The 21013-nt window shown below is 42.5% G+C and overlaps 1 protein-coding gene and 1 long non-coding RNA gene across 4 annotated transcripts; both read right to left on the reverse strand.

Moving 5' to 3' along the window:
- Positions 1–3230: 3230 nt before the first annotated feature.
- Positions 3231–18015, reverse strand: dnajc1 (DnaJ (Hsp40) homolog, subfamily C, member 1). 3 transcript variants are annotated; one of them, XM_053330338.1, is made up of 12 exons: positions 17820–18015; positions 17294–17395; positions 16678–16724; positions 16219–16384; positions 16059–16129; positions 13841–13934; positions 12662–12746; positions 11506–11669; positions 11290–11409; positions 9858–9906; positions 7492–7865; positions 3231–3556 (listed from the first exon to the last, which is right to left on the reverse strand). In XM_053330338.1, the coding sequence occupies exons 1-12, from the start codon at positions 17964–17966 to the stop codon at positions 3488–3490; spliced, it is 1488 nt and encodes a 495-aa protein (XP_053186313.1). In that variant the 5' UTR covers positions 17967–18015; the 3' UTR covers positions 3231–3487. The 3 variants fall into 3 exon arrangements, with proteins under 3 accessions (XP_053186313.1, XP_053186312.1, XP_053186314.1); XM_053330337.1 differs by having other exon boundaries at positions 16041–16129; XM_053330339.1 differs by lacking the exons at positions 17294–17395; positions 17820–18015 and adding an exon at positions 16914–16926 and having other exon boundaries at positions 3232–3556; positions 16041–16129.
- Positions 8308–8831, reverse strand: LOC128369324 (uncharacterized). Its single transcript, XR_008322004.1, has 3 exons — positions 8787–8831; positions 8526–8555; positions 8308–8382 (listed from the first exon to the last, which is right to left on the reverse strand). It is a non-coding gene; the product is annotated as an uncharacterized LOC128369324 (long non-coding RNA).
- Positions 18016–21013: the final 2998 nt, after the last annotated feature.

Genomic DNA, 21013 nt, shown 5'->3' on the forward strand with positions numbered 1-21013 from the left:
ATATAGATATATAGGTATATAGGTATTAGATATATAGATATAGATATATAGATTATAGATATATAGATATATAGATATATAGATATATGGTATATAGTATATAGATATATAGGGTATAGATATATAGATATATAGATATATAGATATATAGATATATAGATATATAGGTATATAGGTATATAGATATATAGATATATAGGTATATAGATATATATATATTATAGATATATAGATATATAGTATATAGATATATAGATATATAGATATATAGATATATAGGTATAGATATAGTATTTAGATATATAGATATATAGGTATATAGATATATAGATATAGATATATAGATATATAGATATATAGATATATAGATATATAGATATATAGGTATATAGATATTAGGTATTAGATATATAGATATATAGATATATAGATATATTAGATATATAGGTTATATAGGTTATATAGATTATATAGGTATATAGATATATAGATATATAGATATATAGATATATAGATATTATAGGTATATAGATATATAGATATATAGGTATATAGATATATAGATATATAGGTATATAGATATATAGATATATAGATATATAGATATATAGATATATAGATATATAGATATATAGATATATAGATATATAGATATATAGGTATATAGATATATAGATATATAGATATATATAGATATATAGATATATAGGTATATAGATATATAGATATATAGGTATATAGATATATAGATATATAGGTATATAGATATATAGGATATATAGGTATAAGGTATATAGATTATATAGATATATAGATATATAGATATATAGGTATATAGATATATAGATATATAGGTATATAGATATATAGATATATAGGTATATAGATATATAGGTATATAGATATATAGATATATAGATATATAGATATATAGATATATAGGTATATAGATATATAGGTATATAGATATATAGATATATAGATATATAGATATATAGGTATATAGATATATAGATATATAGATATATAGATATATAGATATATAGATATATAGGTATATAGATATATAGGTATATAGATATATAGATATATAGGTATCATAGATATATAGATATATAGGTATATAGATATATAGATATATAGGTATAGTAGATATATAGGTATATAGATATATAGATATATAGATATATAGATATAGATATATAGATTATAGATATATAGGTATATAGGTATATAGATATATAGATATATAGATATATAGATTATATAGATATATAGATATATAGGTATATAGATATATAGGTTATAGATATATGTATAGTATATAGATATATAGATATATAGGTATATAGATTATAGGTATATAGATATATAGGTATATAGATATATAGATATATAGATATATAGATATATAGGTATATAGATATATAGGTATATAGATATAGATATATAGATATATAGATATATAGATATATAGATATATAGGTATATAGATATATAGATATATAGGTATATAGGTATATAGATATATAGATATATAGGTATATAGGTATAGATATATAGATATATAGATATAGATATATAGATATATAGATATATAGATATATAGATATATAGGTATATAGATATATAGATATATAGATTATATAGATATATAGATATATAGATATATAGGTATATAGGTATATAGGTATATAGATATATAGGTATATAGATATATAGATATATAGATATATAGATATATAGATATATAGATATATAGGTATATAGATATATAGATATATAGGTATATAGGTATATAGATATATAGATATATAGGTATATAGGTATAGATATATAGATATATAGATATATAGATATATAGGTATATAGATATATAGATATATAGATATATAGGTATATAGGTATATAGATATATAGATATATAGGTATATAGGTATATAGATATATAGGTATAGATATATAGATATATAGATATATAGATATATAGGTATAGATATATAGATATATAGATATATAGATATATAGGTATATAGATATATAGATATATAGATATATAGGTATATAGGTATATAGATATATAGATATATAGGTATATAGATATATAGGTATAGATATATAGATATATAGGTATATAGATATATAGGTATATAGATATATAGGTATATAGATATATAGATATATAGATATATAGGTATATAGATATATAGATATATAGATATATAGATATATAGATATATAGGTATATAGATATATAGATATATAGATATATAGATATATAGATATATAGATATATAGGTATATAGATATATAGGTATATAGATATATAGATATAGATATATAGATATATAGGTATATAGATATATAGATATATAGATATATAGATATATAGATATATAGGTATATAGATATATAGATATATAGATATATAGATATATAGATATATAGATATATAGGTATATAGATATATAGGTATATAGATATATAGATATAGATATATAGATATATAGATATATAGATATATAGATATATAGATATATAGATATATAGGTATATAGATATATAGGTATATAGATATATAGATATAGATATATAGATATATAGGTATATAGATATATAGGTATATAGATATATAGATATATAGGTATATAGATATATAGATATATAGGTATATAGATATATAGATATATAGATATATAGATATATAGATATATAGATATATAGGTATATAGATATATAGATATAGATATATAGGTATATAGATATATAGGTATATAGGTATATAGATATATAGATATAGATATATAGATATATAGGTATATAGATATATAGATATATAGGTATATAGATATATAGGTATATAGATATATAGATATATAGATATATAGGTATATAGATATATAGGTATATAGATATATAGATATAGATATATAGATATATAGATATATAGGTATATAGGTATATAGATATATAGATATAGATATATAGGTATATAGATATATAGGTATATAGGTATATAGGTATATAGATATATAGATATATAGATATATAGATATAGATATATAGATATATAGATATATAGATATATAGATATATAGCCGATACAAAGGCAGAAAACAGCCTAAATATATATAAATTTAAAATATGAAACTGAAAACAAGGAACTTAAATAAGCAGTACGCTCAGTTACCATGGCAACCCCCGAAAACACCACACAGAGACTTTATTTTATTGACAAAGTGAGCGCTCTCCTTTTTACTGCAGCAGGTAATAAATATGTTTATTGATCAGTTGAACAGAAGTGATTGAGCTAAGGCACATGAAGCTGTGAGGTCAGAGGTCAGGTGACATCGTCCTGTTTGACACCAGTTATAAAAACACACCTGAACAGGTGAGCCCATAAAAAAACAACACATATCCATCCAATCAGGAGCCAGTTCACCTGACGGGAGGTCAAAGGTCACAGCAGGAGACAGGGTCAGGGTCATCAGCTCTTCGCTTGTTTCCTCTTCTGAACGAGTTCTGCTAGCATCTTGTAACGGATCATACACTCCTCCTGAAACCAATACAGATCAATACGGGTCAGTACCGGTCAATACCGGTCAGTACGGGTCAATACAGGTCAATACAGGTCAATACAGGTCAATACGGGTCAATACGGGTCAGTACCGGTCAATACGGGTCAATATGGGTCAATACAGGTCAATACCGGTCAATACGGGTCAATACGGGTCAATACGGGTCAATACGGGTCAGTACCGGTCAATACGGGTCAATACGGGTCAATACGGGTCAATACGGGTCAATACCGGTCAATACGGGTCAATACGGGTCAATACGGGTCAATACGGGTCAATACGGGTCAATACCGGTCAATACGGGTCAATACCGATCAATACGGGTCAATACGGGTCAATACGGGTCAATACCGGTCAATACGGGTCAATACGGGTCAATACCGATCAATACGGGTCAATACGGGTCAATACGGGTCAGTACCGGTCAATACGGGTCAATACCGGTCAATACGGGTCAATACGGGTCAATACGGGTCAATACGGGTCAATACGGGTCAGTACCGATCAATACGGGTCAATACGGGTCAGTACGGGTCAGTACCGATCAATACGGGTCAATACGGGTCAATACCGATCAATACGGATCAGTACCGGTCAGTACCGGTCAATACGGGTCAATACGGGTCAATACGGGTCAATACGGGTCAATACGGGTCAGTACCGATCAATACGGGTCAATACGGGTCAATACGGGTCAATACGGGTCAATACGGGTCAATACCGGTCAATACGGGTCAATACCGATCAATACGGGTCAATACAGGTCAATACGGGTCAATACGGGTCAGTACGGGTCAATACGGGTCAATACGGGTCAGTACGGGTCAGTACGGGTCAGTACCGGTCAATACGGGTCAATACGGGTCAATACGGGTCAATACGGGTCAATACGGGTCAATACCGGTCAATACCGGTCAATACAGATCAATACGGGTCAATACCGGTCAATACCGATCAATACGGGTCAGTACCGGTCAATACGGGTCAATACGGGTCAATACGGGTCAATACGGGTCAATACCGGTCAATACCGGTCAATACAGATCAATACGGGTCAATACCGGTCAATACCGATCAATACGGGTCAATACGGGTCAATACGGGTCAATACGGGTCAATACGGGTCAATACCGATCAATACCGGTCAATACGGGTCAATACGGGTCAATACGGGTCAATACGGGTCAATACCGATCAATACCGGTCAATACCGATCAATACGGGTCAATACGGGTCAATACGGGTCAATACGGGTCAATACCGATCAATACCGATCAATACGGGTCAATACGGGTCAATACGGGTCAATACCGATCAATACGGGTCAATACGGGTCAATACGGGTCAATACGGGTCAATACGGGTCAATACGGGTCAGTACAGGTCAATACGGGTCAATACGGGTCAATACGGGTCAATACGGGTCAATACCGGTCAATACGGGTCAATACCGATCAATACGGGTCAATACGGGTCAATACGGGTCAATACTGGTCAATACGGGTCAATACTGGTCAGTACAGGTCAATACGGGTCAATACTGGTCAATACGGGTCAATACGGGTCAATACGGGTCAATACCGGTCAATACCGATCAATACGGGTCAATACGGGTCAATACGGGTCAATACGGGTCAATACTGGTCAATACAGGTCAATACGGGTCAATACCGATCAATACGGGTCAATACCGGTCAATACGGGTCAATACGGGTCAATACGGGTCAATACGGGTCAATACCGGTCAATACCGGTCAATACGGGTCAATACGGGTCAATACGGGTCAATACCGGTCAATACCGGTCAATACGGGTCAATACGGGTCAATACCGGTCAATACCGGTCAATACCGGTCAATACGGGTCAATACCGGTCAATACGGGTCAATACGGGTCAATACCGATCAATACGGGTCAATACGGGTCAATACCGGTCAATACGGGTCAATACCGGTCAATACCGGTCAATACGGGTCAATACCGGTCAATACCGGTCAATACCGGTCAATACGGGTCAATACCGGTCAATACCGGTCAATACGGGTCAATACGGGTCAATACGGGTCAATACCGGTCAATACCGGTCAATACGGGTCAATACCGGTCAATACGGGTCAATACGGGTCAATACCGATCAATACGGGTCAATACGGGTCAATACCGGTCAATACCGATCAATACGGGTCAATACGGGTCAATACCGGTCAATACCGGTCAATACCGGTCAATACGGGTCAATACGGGTCAATACGGGTCAATACGGGTCAATACGGGTCAATACCGGTCAATACGGGTCAATACGGGTCAATACGGGTCAATACGGGTCAATACCGGTCAATACGGGTCAATACGGGTCAATACGGGTCAATACCGGTCAATACGGGTCAATACGGGTCAATACGGGTCAATACCGATCAATACGGGTCAATACGGGTCAATACCGGTCAATACCGATCAATACGGGTCAATACGGGTCAATACGGGTCAATACCGGTCAATACCGGTCAATACGGGTCAATACGGGTCAATACCGGTCAATACGGGTCAATACCGGTCAATACCGGTCAATACCGGTCAATACGGGTCAATACGGGTCAATACGGGTCAATACCGGTCAATACCGGTCAATACGGGTCAATACCGGTCAATACGGGTCAATACGGGTCAATACCGATCAATACGGGTCAATACGGGTCAATACCGGTCAATACCGATCAATACGGGTCAATACTAATCAATACTGGTCAATACCGATCAATACAGGTCAATACGGGTCAATACGGGTCAATACCGGTCAATACCGATCAATACAGGTCAATACGGGTCAATACCGGTCAATACCGGTCAATACCGGTCAATACCGGTCAATACGGGTCAATACGGGTCAATACGGGTCAATACCGGTCAATACCGGTCAATACGGGTCAATACGGGTCAATACCGGTCAATACCGGTCAATACGGGTCAATACGGGTCAATACCGGTCAATACGGGTCAATACCGGTCAATACGGGTCAATACGGGTCAATACGGGTCAATACCGATCAATACGGGTCAATACGGGTCAATACCGATCAATACGGGTCAATACGGGTCAATACCGGTCAATACCGATCAATACGGGTCAATACGGGTCAATACGGGTCAATACCGGTCAATACCGGTCAATACGGGTCAATACGGGTCAATACCGGTCAATACGGGTCAATACGGGTCAATACCGGTCAATACGGGTCAATACGGGTCAATACGGGTCAATACCGGTCAATACCGGTCAATACCGGTCAATACCGGTCAATACGGGTCAATACCGATCAATACGGGTCAATACGGGTCAATACCGGTCAATACGGGTCAATACGGGTCAATACGGGTCAATACCGATCAATACGGGTCAATACCGATCAATACAGGTCAATACGGGTCAATACGGGTCAATACCGATCAATACAGGTCAATACCGGTCAATACGGGTCAATACGGGTCAATACGGGTCAATACGGGTCAATACCGGTCAATACCGGTCAATACGGGTCAATACGGGTCAATACGGGTCAATACGGGTCAATACGGGTCAATACCGGTCAATACGGGTCAATACGGGTCAATACGGGTCAATACGGGTCAATACGGGTCAATACGGGTCAATACGGGTCAATACGGGTCAATACCGGTCAATACGGGTCAATACGGGTCAATACGGGTCAATACGGGTCAATACGGGTCAATACGGGTCAATACGGGTCAATACGGGTCAATACAGGTCAATACCGGTCAATACGGGTCAATACGGGTCAATACGGGTCAATACGGGTCAATACCGATCAATACGGGTCAATACGGGTCAATACGGGTCAATACGGGTCAATACGGGTCAATACCGATCCATCTAGTAACGAATGAGACGGGGTACCTTGGTCTTTGAGGGAACCACCTTGGCGATGCGGTCCCAGCGTTCTGCGGTTCCGCGGGGGAACTGTTGCAGAGCGAGTTCTAGCAGCTTCTGTTGGCTCTGAGTCCAGCTGCTGAGCTCCTCCTGCTGCTCCTCCTGCTCCTCCTCCTCCACCGTGGGGTCAAAGTCTCTCTGCCGCCTCCCTCTGACCCGAACCTCCCCCCCATCTGCCGCTGGGAGGGGCTTCCTGTTCCTCCTCCTGACCGCCGGAACCTCCTCCTCCTCCTCCTCCTGCACCTCCTCCTCACAGGCCCCGCCCCCCCGCTGAGTCATCATGCTGTCAGGAGGTGACCTCACAGGAGGCGGTCCCTTCAGCTCGGAGAGCTTCACCAGACCTGCAGTGCACAGTAGAACCTCAGTAGAACCTGATACTGACAGTAGAGCCTCAGTGAAACCTGGTACTAGAACAGTAGAACCTCAGTAGAATCTGACACTGACAGTAGAACCTCAGTAGAACCTGATACTGACAGTAGAGCCTCAGTGGAACCTGGTACTAGAACAGTAGAACATCAGTAGAATCTGACACTGACAGTAGAACCTCAGTGGAACCTGGTGTAGTTCCAGTCAAACCTGATACTGTCAGTACAACCTCAGTAGAACCTGATACTGACAGTAGAACATCAGTAGAATCTGACACTGACAGTACAACCTCAGTAGAACCTGGTACAGTTCCAGTAGAACCTGATACTGACAGTAGAACTTCAGTAGAATCTGACATTGACAGTAGAACCTCAGTAGAACCTGATACTGACAGTACAACCTCAGTAGAACCTGATACTGACAGTACAACCTCAGTAGAACCTGATAATGGAACAGTAGAACCTCAGTAGAATCTGACACTGACAGTAGACCCTCAGTGGAACCTGGTGTAGTTCCAGTCAAACCTGATACTGTCAGTACAACCTCAGTAGAACCTGATACTGACAGTAGAACATCAGTAGAATCTGACACTGACAGTACAACCTCAGTAGAACCTGGTGCAGGTCCAGTAGAACCTCAGTAGAACCTGATACTGACAGTAAACCCTCAGTAGAACCTGATACTGACAGTAGAACATCAGCAGAATCTGACACTAACAGTAGAACCTCAGTGGAACCTGGTGTAGTTCCAGTCAAACCTGATATTGTCAGTACAACCTCAGTAGAACCTGATACTGACAGTAGAACCTCAGTAGAACCTGATACTGACAGTAAACCCTCAGTAGAACCTGATAGTGACAGTAGAACATCAGTAGAATCTGACACTGACAGTACAACCTCAGTAGAACCTGGTGCAGTTCCAGTAGAACCTGATACTGACAGTAGACCCTCAGTAGAACCTGATACTGACAGTAGAACATCAGTAGAATCTGACACTGACAGTACAACCTCAGTAGAACCTGATACTGACAGTAGAACATCAGTAGAATCTGACACTGACAGTACAACCTCAGTAGAACCTGATACTGACAGTAAACCCTCAGTAGAACCTGATACTGACAGTAAACCCTCAGTAGAACCTGATACTGACAGTAGAACATCAGCAGAATCTGACACTGACAGTAGAACCTCAGTGGAACCTGGTGTAGTTCCAGTCAAACCTGATACTGTCAGTACAACCTCAGTAGAACCTGATACTGACAGTAGAACCTCAGTAGAACCTGATACTGACAGTAGAACCTCAGTAGAACCTGATACTGACAGTAAACCCTCAGTAGAACCTGATACTGACAGTAGAACATCAGTAGAATCTGACACTGACAGTACAACCTCAGTAGAACCTGGTGCAGTTCCAGTAGAACCTGATACTGACAGTACAACCTCACTAGAACCTGACATTGACAGTAAACCCTCAGTAGAACCTGATACTGACAGTAGAACCTCAGTAGAATCTGACACTGACAGTAGAACCTCAGTGGAACCAGGTGTAGTTCCAGTCGAACCTGATACTGTCAGTACAACCTCACTAGAACCTGATACTGACAGTAGAACCTCAGTAGAACCTGACACTGACGGTACAACCTCAGTAGAACCTGATACTGACAGTACAACCTCAGTAGAACCTGATACTGACAGTACAACCTCAGTAGAACCTGATACTGACAGTAGAACATCAGCAGAATCTGACACTGACAGTAGAACCTCAGTAGAACCTGGTGCAGTTCCAGTCGAACCTGATACTGTCAGTACAACCTCAGTAGAACCTGATACTGACAGTAGAACCTCAGTAGAACCTGACACTGACAGTACAACCTCAGTAGAACCTGATACTGACAGTACAACCTCAGTAGAACCTGATACTGACAGTAGAACCTCAGTAGAACCTGGTACTAGAACAGTAGAGATTACCTGAGGGGAGGCTGACGTTGTCTTTGGCTTGTTTCACTTTAGTCGTCACCTGTGGAAGAAGACAGACTTGAGTCAGTTTAAAGGAACAACACAACGTTCCTCTGAGGAACCCGGCACCTGTGGAAGAAGACAGACTTGAGTCAGTTTAAAGGAACAACACAACGTTCCTCTGAGGAACCCGGCACCTGTGGAAGAAGACAGACTTGAGTCAGTTTAAAGGAACAACACAACGTTCCTCTGAGGAACCCGGCACCTGTGGAAGAAGACAGACTTGAGTCAGTTTAAAGGAACAACACAACGTTCCTCTGAGGAACCCGGCACCTGTGGAAGAAGACAGACTTGAGTCAGTTTAAAGGAACAACACAACGTTCCTCTGAGGAACCCGGCACCTGTGGAAGAAGACAGACTTGAGTCAGTTTAAAGGAACAACACAACGTTCCTCTGAGGAACCCGGCACCTGTGGAAGAAGACAGACTTGAGTCAGTTTAAAGGAACAACACAACGTTCCTCTGAGGAACCCGGCACCTGTGGAAGAAGACAGACTTGAGTCAGTTTAAAGGAACAACACAACGTTCCTCTGAGGAACCCGGCACCTGTGGAAGAAGACAGACTTGAGTCAGTTTAAAGGAACAACACAACGTTCCTCTGAGGAACCCGGCACCTGTGGAAGAAGACAGACTTGAGTCAGTTTAAAGGAACAACACAACGTTCCTCTGAGGAACCCGGCACCTGTGGAAAAAGACAGACTTGAGTCAGTTTAAAGGAACAACACAACGTTCCTCTGAGGAACCCGGCACCTGTGGAAGAAGACAGACTTGAGTCAGTTTAAAGGAACAACACAACGTTCCTCTGAGGAACCCGGCACCTGTGGAAGAAGACAGACTTGAGTCAGTTTAAAGGAACAACACAACGTTCCTCTGAGGAACCCGGCACCTGTGGAAGAAGACAGACTTGAGTCAGTTTAAAGGAACAACACAACGTTCCTCTGAGGAACCCGGCACCTGTGGAAGAAGACAGACTTGAGTCAGTTTAAAGGAACAACACAACGTTCCTCTGAGGAACCCGGACAGGTCCAGGATGTGGTTAGCCTCGTTTAGCACCGACGGGAACCTGGAACCACCCTAACCCTTGTGCCTCTCATGAGACAGTGGTGTAGGGAGCAGGTCTAAGTATGAGACCAGGACCAGGACCAGGACCAGGACCAGGACCAGGACCAGGACCAGGACCAGGACCAGGACCCTAACCCTGCCCAGATAAGGGTCCTGGTCTGGCTGAGTCCGTTTCTACTAATCCCAAAGTATTAAACCGCTTCTACAGAGAACATCTGATGTCTGGTGACAAAGCAGCCGCACCAGGAGAAGGGAACCAGGAGAAGGGAACCAGGTGAAGGGAACCAGGTGACATCTATGGGTTAGCGTTAGCTTTAGCTTACGTCAGACACTGATCGGCCCAGCTCATGGGCTATCTTCTCCCAGCGACCCGGAGTTCCTCCAGGGAATTTAACCATCAGTCTGCTGAGGAGGCTCAGCTCGTCCTCCGTCCAGTCTGCAGCCTGAGGACACAGGGACAGACACGTCATGGAGTCAGTACAGTCTATGTTTATAAGCACAGTCTAACCCTAACCCTGATCAGATCAATAGTATCAGACCTTCTTCTTTGCAGCCCTGCGGTCCTGCAGCCAGTCGTCCATCTGGTCTTCAATGTCCTCGATTGAAGAGGTCTCCTGGTAACTCTGGTAGTTCAGGTTTTCTGCTGACGGCTCGTAAACTGGAAACTCCACCTTTGGCTTCTTCACCTTTGGCCTCTTCTCTCCTGAGGACCAACAGCTCTGATCACATTCACACAGTTGACAAGAGCCACGCGATCAATAGTTTACCCCCATTCCAGTTAGAGATAAACTCTCTCTCTCCTCCACTGAACCACACAGCTATACGTCCATGGTGCATTCAGGTGCAGCTGGGACAGTCTGTAATACATCCGTGTAGCGTTAGGATACTATACCAGCTAAAGTATCACGGTTCCGGGTAGTATCACGATACCACAGCATTTTTTATTATTATTACTTTTATGGACGTGTAATATATTTACACAAGTTAGAATGACTTAATATTGGTTGGTGATAAACATTTAATGCATTATCTAGTGGTCAAGTAAAAAATAATTGCAGTGTACATAAAATAGAGGGTTATAATCAGCACAGTCCAACTATAGAACATAAACTAGAATTAATTACACCGAACCATCACTAACGTCCGCTAGGATCATGTTTAAACAGACGTGTACAGTATTAGCGTCTCTACGTCTCTGCCCTGCAGGGACTCGTCAGCCGGGACGCTCTGAGCTGCACAGCGCTAACCCTAACCCTAACCCTAACCCTGACCCTAACCCTTATTTAGTAAAGTTTATGAATATTGAACGTGTGATAAGTCCAAATGTCCCCTCTCCCCAGATCGCTGCATGCGTTAACGCGTTCGCTTTGACAAAAGTGCTTTCGAGTTTGTTTTTATTCCAGGAACCAGTTCTGCTACTGAAGCTCTCATGACGCTCAGGTCCGCTGCTTCTGCCGAGACTCTGCGTTTACTGACTGCTGCTGCAGAGAAGAGACGTGGAGCTCTGGGTTAGGGTTAGGAGCCAGACGAGTCCCGCTGGCACCGTGATGTTTTGGCACCGGGTTAGGGTTAGGGTTATATACCCTAACTGATCATTGACTGTGATCGACTATCAATAACTTTAACAGCTGTCAGTTTTATGTAAATGTGCAGAAGCTCCAGAAGCTTAGAAAATAAATAAATAAAACTATTTACTGGTCACAACTTCCTGCTCAGCTTCAGCTTCCTCTCTCTGCTGCTGCTTCATCTGCTGGTAGTCCTCATAGTACTGCTGCACCTCCTGAAAGACAGACAGGTACCAGTCAGACAGACAGGTAGTCCTCATAGTACTGCTGCACCTCCTGAAAGACAGACAGGTACCAGTCAGACAGACAGGTAGTCCTCATAGTACTGCTGCACCTCCTGAAAGACAGACAGGTACCAGTCAGACAGACAGACAGGTACCAGTCAGACAGACAGACAGGTACCAGTCAGACAGACAGGTAGTCCTCATAGTACTGCTGCACCTCCTGAAAGACAGACAGGTACCAGTCAGACAGACAGACAGGTACCAGTCAGACAGACAGACAGGTACCAGACAGACAGGTACCAGACAGACAGACAGACAGACAGACAGACAGACAGACAGGTACCAGTCAGACAGACAGGTACCAGTCAGACAGACAGGTACCAGTCAGACAGACAGGTACCAGTCAGACAGACAGGTACCAGTCAGACAGACAGACAGGTACCAGTCAGACAGTCAGACAGACAGACAGACAGACAGACAGACAGACAGACAGACAGGTACCAGTCAGACAGACAGACAGACAGACAGACAGACAGGTACCAGTCAGACAGACAGGTACCAGTCAGACAGACAGGTACCAGTCAGACAGACAGACAGGTACCAGTCAGTCAGACAGACAGGTACCAGTCAGACAGACAGACAGACAGACAGACAGGTACCAGTCAGACAGACAGACAGACAGACAGGTACCAGTCAGACAGACAGACAGGTACCAGTCAGACAGACAGTCAGACAGACAGACAGGTACCAGTCAGACAGACAGTCAGACACCAGTCAGACAGACAGTCAGACAGACAGTCAGACAGACAGACAGGTACCAGTCAGACAGTCAGACAGACAGACAGACAGGTACCAGTCAGACAGACAGACAGACAGACAGACAGGTACCAGTCAGACAGACAGGTACCAGTCAGACAGACAGACAGACAGACAGGTACCAGTCAGACAGACAGACAGGTACCAGACAGACAGACAGACAGACAGACAGACAGACAGACAGGTACCAGTCAGACAGACAGGTACCAGTCAGACAGACAGGTACCAGACAGACAGACAGACAGTCAGACAGTCAGACAGACAGGTACCTGCAGGGTCTGGGGAAGGTTTTTGATGGACAGGTAGATCCAGATGCTGACCTTCAGAGGGAGGAGGTCATGCCAGTGAGGACGCTCCTGAACCCTGAAACACACGCAGAGAATAGACAAGGTGTAGTGATGAGTCATTAGCAGTCTGTGACCTCCATGATGTCACTGAGCTGACCTCCATGATGTCACTGAGCTGACCTCCATGATGTCACTGAGCTGACCTCCATGATGTCACTGAGCTGACCTCCATGATGTCACTGAGCTGACCTCCATGATGTCACTGAGCTGACCTCCATGATGTCACTGAGCTGACCTCCATGATGTCTTGCTGTAATGACTCACTGAGCTGTAGTCTAGTATTCAGGTTCATTAACAGCTACTTTCAGCCACTAGGAGGAGCTCTAAGCTGCTTTCAGCCACTAGGAGGAGCTCTAAGCTGCTTTCAGCCACTAGGAGGAGCTCTAAGCTACTTTCAGCCGCTAGGAGGAGCTCTAAGCTACTTTCAGCCGCTAGGAGGAGCTCTAAGCTGCTTTCAGCCACTAGGAGGAGCTCTAAGCTACTTTCAGCCGCTAGGAGGAGCTCTAAGCTACTTTCAGCCACTAGGAGGAGCTCTAAGCTTGTTGTCAGGTGTGAAACATGTGGAGCAGAGTTGAGCTACGGTGGCTTCACATGGACAAAAAGCTGCTGTCAGCTGTGACGGTTACCGAGGGAGACGGACCTGACGCCAATCACCAAACTAGTACGTGAACATCTGGAACTGAAGTCTCTCATTGCTGACATGATAAAAAGGAAAAGCTCAGCGTTGGAGAGTGAGATTTATTCTTTAAATGAATGTTTCTGACTGAGTTTGTGAGTTAAAGCTTGTTTCAGCTCTTTGTGAAAGTCAGCATGCAGCAAGTATTCAGTTGGTCATCAGTTACACCCTGAACAAGATGAACTCATGCACAGCAGTGATGATGTCATAGTACCGACCGAACGATGTCGTTACTACGGAGTACTGATTCACATCAAATCAAACGAACCGAATTACAGAACGTTCAGGCTCATATGAGCTGGTCACATGACAGGAAGTCCTGTTCACTGCTCTCTAATATCTGCTCCCTTTATATTTATATTTATATTATATTATATTATATCATATTATATTATATCATATTATATTATAGGTACCACTAACGCTTCACTACACATTGTACTGTCTATTTTTATATGTTCATATTTCTATATTGTTTTTATGTTCAAAATAAAAAGGCAACAAAATGTAAAGTAAGACTTTTTGGGTTCGTACTTCAGGAGTTACAGATTTAAAGTACCGAACACCAGGTGAGCTTAAATGTTTCCTCCTGATCCGCATCAGCTGATCGTTAATGACGTCACACAGAACGGTAACCTGGCAACAGCATCAGCTGATCGTTAATGACGTCACACAGAACGGTAACCTGGCAACAGCATCAGCTGATCTTTAATGACGTCACACAGAACGGTAACCTGGCAACAGCAACAGCTGATCGTTAATGACATCACACAGAACGGTAACCTGGCAACAGCATCAGCTGATCGTTAATGACATCACACAGAACGGTAACCTGGCAACAGCAACAGCTGATCGTTAATGACATCACACAGAACGGTAACCTGGCAACAGCATCAGCTGATCGTTAATGACGTCACACAGAACGGTAACCTGGCAACAGCAACAGCTGGTGGAGTTAATGACGTCACACAGAACGGTAACCTGGCAACAGCAACAGCTGGTGGAGTTAATGACGTCACACAGAACGGTAACCTGGCAACAGCAACAGCTGGTGGAGTTAATGACGTCACACAGAACGGTAACCTGGCAACAGCAACAGCTGGTGGAGTTACTGGTCTGATGTTAAACAGGAAGTAGATGAATCCTTTAAAGATGAGTTAGCGTCAGCTGTGTTGCTCCAGAGTCAAAGCCGCATTAATGCGACGGTTCAGATGCATTAAAATAAATCTGATATGAATCCGATTCAATGAGAGCCGTGTGGACTCAGCCGGTTCGGTGAGAGCCGTGTGGACTCAGCCGGTTCGGTGAGAGCCGTGTGGACTCAGCCGGTTCGGTGAGAGCCGTGTGGACTCAGCCGGTTCGGTGAGAGCCGTGTGGACTCAGCCGGTTCGGTGAGAGCCGTGTGGACTCAGCCGGTTCTGTGAGAGCCGTGTGGACTCAGCTTACCTGTCCTGGCTCACACACCTGAGCTCCTCTGCAGGTCTGGAGTTCAGCTTCTTCTTCTTCTCTTTCTTCTTCTTACTCAGCAGCTCATCCTGCAAACATGGAGGATCATCATCATCATCATCACATCACCTGTTCTCCTCTGATTGGCTGTGTGTGCTGCGCTCTGATTGGCTCTCACCAGCTGCTTCTCCAGGTAGATGGACCAGATGATGGCGTAGTGTCCCACGGTGAGGATGAGGAAGAGGAGGAAGGCCAGCTCGCCGTTACTCATCTTCCTCACTCGTCTGTAGTAGAAGACCGGCTGCCTCCAATCAGGGAGCCCGTTCACCATGATGTCATCATACCTGCACACACACACACACACACACACACACACACACACACGCGCACACACACACACATATAAATACACACACACACACACGCACACACACACACACGCACACACACACACACGCACGCACACACACACACACGCACACACACACACACACACACACACACACACACACACACACACACACACACACGTATATAAATACACACACACACACACACACACGTATATAAATACACACACACACTGCAGAGGTGTTCTGATTGGCTGACAGGTGACTGTGATGCAGGTAAGTCTCACCTGCGCCGTCTCTCGTCGTCCTTCAGGACTTCATAAATGGCGACGAGCTGAAGAAGAAGAAGAAGAACTGAGTGTCTCACCTGTGTGTGTCTCACCTGTGTGAAGTGTGTCTCACCTGTGTGGACTGTGTCTCACCTGTGTGTGTCTCACCTGTGTGTGTGTCACCTGTGTGTGTGTCTCACCTGTGTGTGTGTCTCACCTGTGTGAAGTGTGTCTCACCTGTGTGTGTGTCTCACCTGTCTGAACTGTGTCTCACCTGTGTGTGTGTCTCACCTGTGTGTGTGTGTCTCACCTGTGTGTGAGTCTCACCTGTGTGTGAGTCTCACCTGTGTGTGTGTCTCACCTGTGTGTGTGTCTCACCTGTGTGTGAGTCTCACCTGTGTGTCTCACCTGTGTGTGTGTGTCTCACCTGTGTGTGTGTCTCACCTGTGTGAGTGTCTCACCTGTGTGTGTGTCTCACCTGTGTGTGAGTCTCACCTGTGTGTGTGTCTCACCTGTGTGTGTGTCTCACCTGTGTGTGTGAGTCTCACCTGTGTGTGTGTCTCACCTGTGTGAGTCTCACCTGTGTGTGTGTCTCACCTGTGTGGAGTGTGTCTCACCTGTGTGTGTGTCTCACCTGTCTGAACTGAGTCTCAGCGTCCGGGTCCTTGTTGCGGTCCGGGTGGAGGCTGAGGGACAGACGTCGGTACGCCTTCTTGATTTCGGCTGCTGAGGCGTCCTGAGGACACAGAGACAGGCGAGACACACCTGAGCAGCCGTCCCCCCACTCACCTGCTCAGGTGTGTCACTGCACAGCCGACCAATCAGAGTCACTGCAGCGACCAATCAGTCACTGCAGCGACCAATCAGATTCAGTTGTAGATAAAGTTAATTAATAAGATCAGCTGATCGATCAGCTGATAGATACATTACTAAGTGTGATCAATAACCTCTGAGGTCACTTCCTGTTTAAAACTGAATGAATATTAAACTGTTTCCATGGTGACAGCTGTTAGCAGCAAGCTAGCTGTTAGCAGGAATCTAGCTGTTAGCAGGAAGCTAACTAGCTTAGCTCTGCTGTGTGTGCGTGGCACGCAGCTGTTAGCATTAGCAGCTAGCAGCAGGTTACCATGGAGACAGCTAGCATTAGCATTAGCACAGACCTGCTCCACAGACAGGAAGTGGTAGAAGCTCTGCGGGATCTCCTCCACCAGGTCCAGCAGCTCCAGATCCGCGTCCCAGGACCCAGCAGGGACCACACAGACCAGCAGCAGCAGCACGGCCCGGCACGGCCCGGAAAACACCGACATCACTAACCCGGGTTACACTGCTACCTGGAAATAACACCGACACACACTTCCGGCGCTGCTGCTGCTGCTGCTTCTGCTTCTTCTTCTTCTTCTTCTTCTTCTTCTTCCGGCGCTTTACCGCCACCTGCTGGTCAACTAACGCCACTTACAGTCTACATCACAACCTAACCCCCTAACCCTAAACCCCCTAACCCTAACAGTCTACATCATAACCTAACCCTGACCCTAATAGGGTTAGTAATAATAAATAGGGTTAGTAATAATGAATAGAGTTAGTAATAATAAATAGGGTTAGTAATAATAAATAGGTTTGTAATAATACATTTATGAACCCAAGCAGAGCTGCAGTCTTACAGTTACACTACCCTACCTAACCCCCCCCCCCCCCCCCCAACCCTAACACCACTACTAAACCAGTTAATTCAGCTGTTCACAAACATCTGATTAAAATTAAAACCACTTTAGCAGAAGATCATAACAGGAGAGTTAAATGTGGACTCTTAACACTCTTTCCTCTAAAGGTGTATTAATCAATCATATCATTTTTAAAATGTATTTATTTTCATTCATATGCACAATAATAAAACAAACATTATATTATAGGAAAAGAAGCCCAAAGGGTTTATATAAAATCCTTTAGTATGAAAATCACCCAAACATATCGACCAAAGAAGAAGAGAGAAGAAAGAGACAACGACTCATTTCCAGTGAACTAGTCGTGAGCAGGATTTCATTAACAGGACGTGTATGTTAGGGTTAGGGTCTAACCTCTGGTATACACTAACCTCTGGTATACACTCACCTCTGGTATACACTAACCTCTGGTATATACTAACCTCTGGTATACACTCACCTCTGGTATATACCAACCTCTGGTATATACTAACCTCTGGTATACACTAACCTCTGGTATATACTAACCTCTGGTATACACTAACCTCTGGTATATACTCACCTCTGGTATACATTAACCTCTGGTATATACTCACCTCTGGTATACACTAACCTCTGGTATATACTCACCTCTGGTATACACTAACCTCTGGTATATACTAACCTCTGGTATACACTAACCTCTGGTATATACTAACCTCTGGTATATACTCACCTCTGGTATATACTAACCTCTGGTATACACTAACCTCTGGTATACACTAACCTCTGGTATATACTAACCTCTGGTATATACTAACCTCTGGTATATACTAACCTCTGGTATACACTAACCTCTGGTATACACTAACCTCTGGTATACACTAACCTCTGGTATATACTAACCTCTGGTATACACTAACCTCTGGTATATACTAACCTCTGGTATACACTAACCTCTGGTATACACTAACCTCTGGTATACACTAACCTCTGGTATATACTAACCTCTGGTATATACTCACCTCTGGTATACACTAACCTCTGGTATATACTAACCTCTGGTATATACTAACCTCTGGTATACACTAACCTCTGGTATATACTAACCTCTGGTATATACTCACCTCTGGTATATACTAACCTCTGGTATACACTAACCTCTGGTATATACTAACCTCTGGTATACACTAACCTCTGGTATACACTAACCTCTGGTATATACTAACCTCTGGTATACACTAACCTCTGGTATACACTAACCTCTGGTATATACTAACCTCTGGTATACACTAACCTCTGGTATATACTCACCTCTGGTATATACTCACCTCTGGTATACACTAACCTCTGGTATATACTCACCTCTGGTATATACTAACCTCTGGTATATACTCACCTCTGGTATATACTCACCTCTGGTATATACTAACCTCTGGTATACACTAACCTCTGGTATACACTAACCTCTGGTATACACTAACCTCTGGTATACACTAACCTCTGGTATACACTAACCTCTGGTATACACTAACCTCTGGTATATACTCACCTCTGGTATATTCTAACCTCTGGTATACACTAACCTCTGGTATACACTAACCTCTGGTATACACTAACCTCTGGTATATACTCACCTCTGGTATATACTAACCTCTGGTATACACTAACCTCTGGTATACACTCACCTCTGGTATATACTCACCTCTGGTATATACTAACCTCTGGTATACACTAACCTCTGGTATATACTAACCTCTGGTATACACTCACCTCTGGTATACACTCACCTCTGGTATATACTAACCTCTGGTATATACTAACCTCTGGTATACACTCACCTCTGGTATATACTAACCTCTGGTATATACTCACCTCTGGTATATACTAACCTCTGGTATACACTAACCTCTGGTATATACTCATCTCTGGTATATACTAACCTCTGGTATACACTAACCTCTGGTATGTACTAACCTCTGGTATACACTAACCTCTGGTATACACTCACCTCTGGTATATACTAACCTCTGGTATATACTCACCTCTGGTATATACTAACCTCTGGTATATACTAACCTCTGGTATATACTCACCTCTGGTATATACTAACCTCTGGTATATACTCACCTCTGGTATACACTCACCTCTGGTATATACTAACCTCTGGTATATACTAACCTCTGGTATACACTAACCTCTGGTATACACTAACCTCTGGTATATACTCACCTCTGGTATATACTCACCTCTGGTATATACTAACCTCTGGTATATACTCACCTCTGGTATATACTAACCTCTGGTATACACTAACCTCTGGTATATACTAACCTCTGGTATACACTCACCTCTGGTATATACTAACCTCTGGTATATACTAACCTCTGGTATATACTAACCTCTGGTATATACTAACCTCTGGTATACACTCACCTCTGGTATATACTAACCTCTGGTATATACTAACCTCTGTTATATACTAACCTCTGGTATACACTAACCTCTGGTATACACTAACCTCTGGTATATACTAACCTCTGGTATATACTAACCTCTGGTATACACTCACCTCTGGTATACACTAACCTCTGGTATATACTCACCTCTGGTATACACTAACCTCTGGTATATACTAACCTCTGGTATACACTAACCTCTGGTATACACTCACC

Source organism: Scomber japonicus, chromosome 12 (genome assembly GCF_027409825.1).
Source record: "Scomber japonicus isolate fScoJap1 chromosome 12, fScoJap1.pri, whole genome shotgun sequence".
In the NCBI taxonomy this organism is placed as follows: Eukaryota; Metazoa; Chordata; class Actinopteri; order Scombriformes; family Scombridae; genus Scomber; species Scomber japonicus.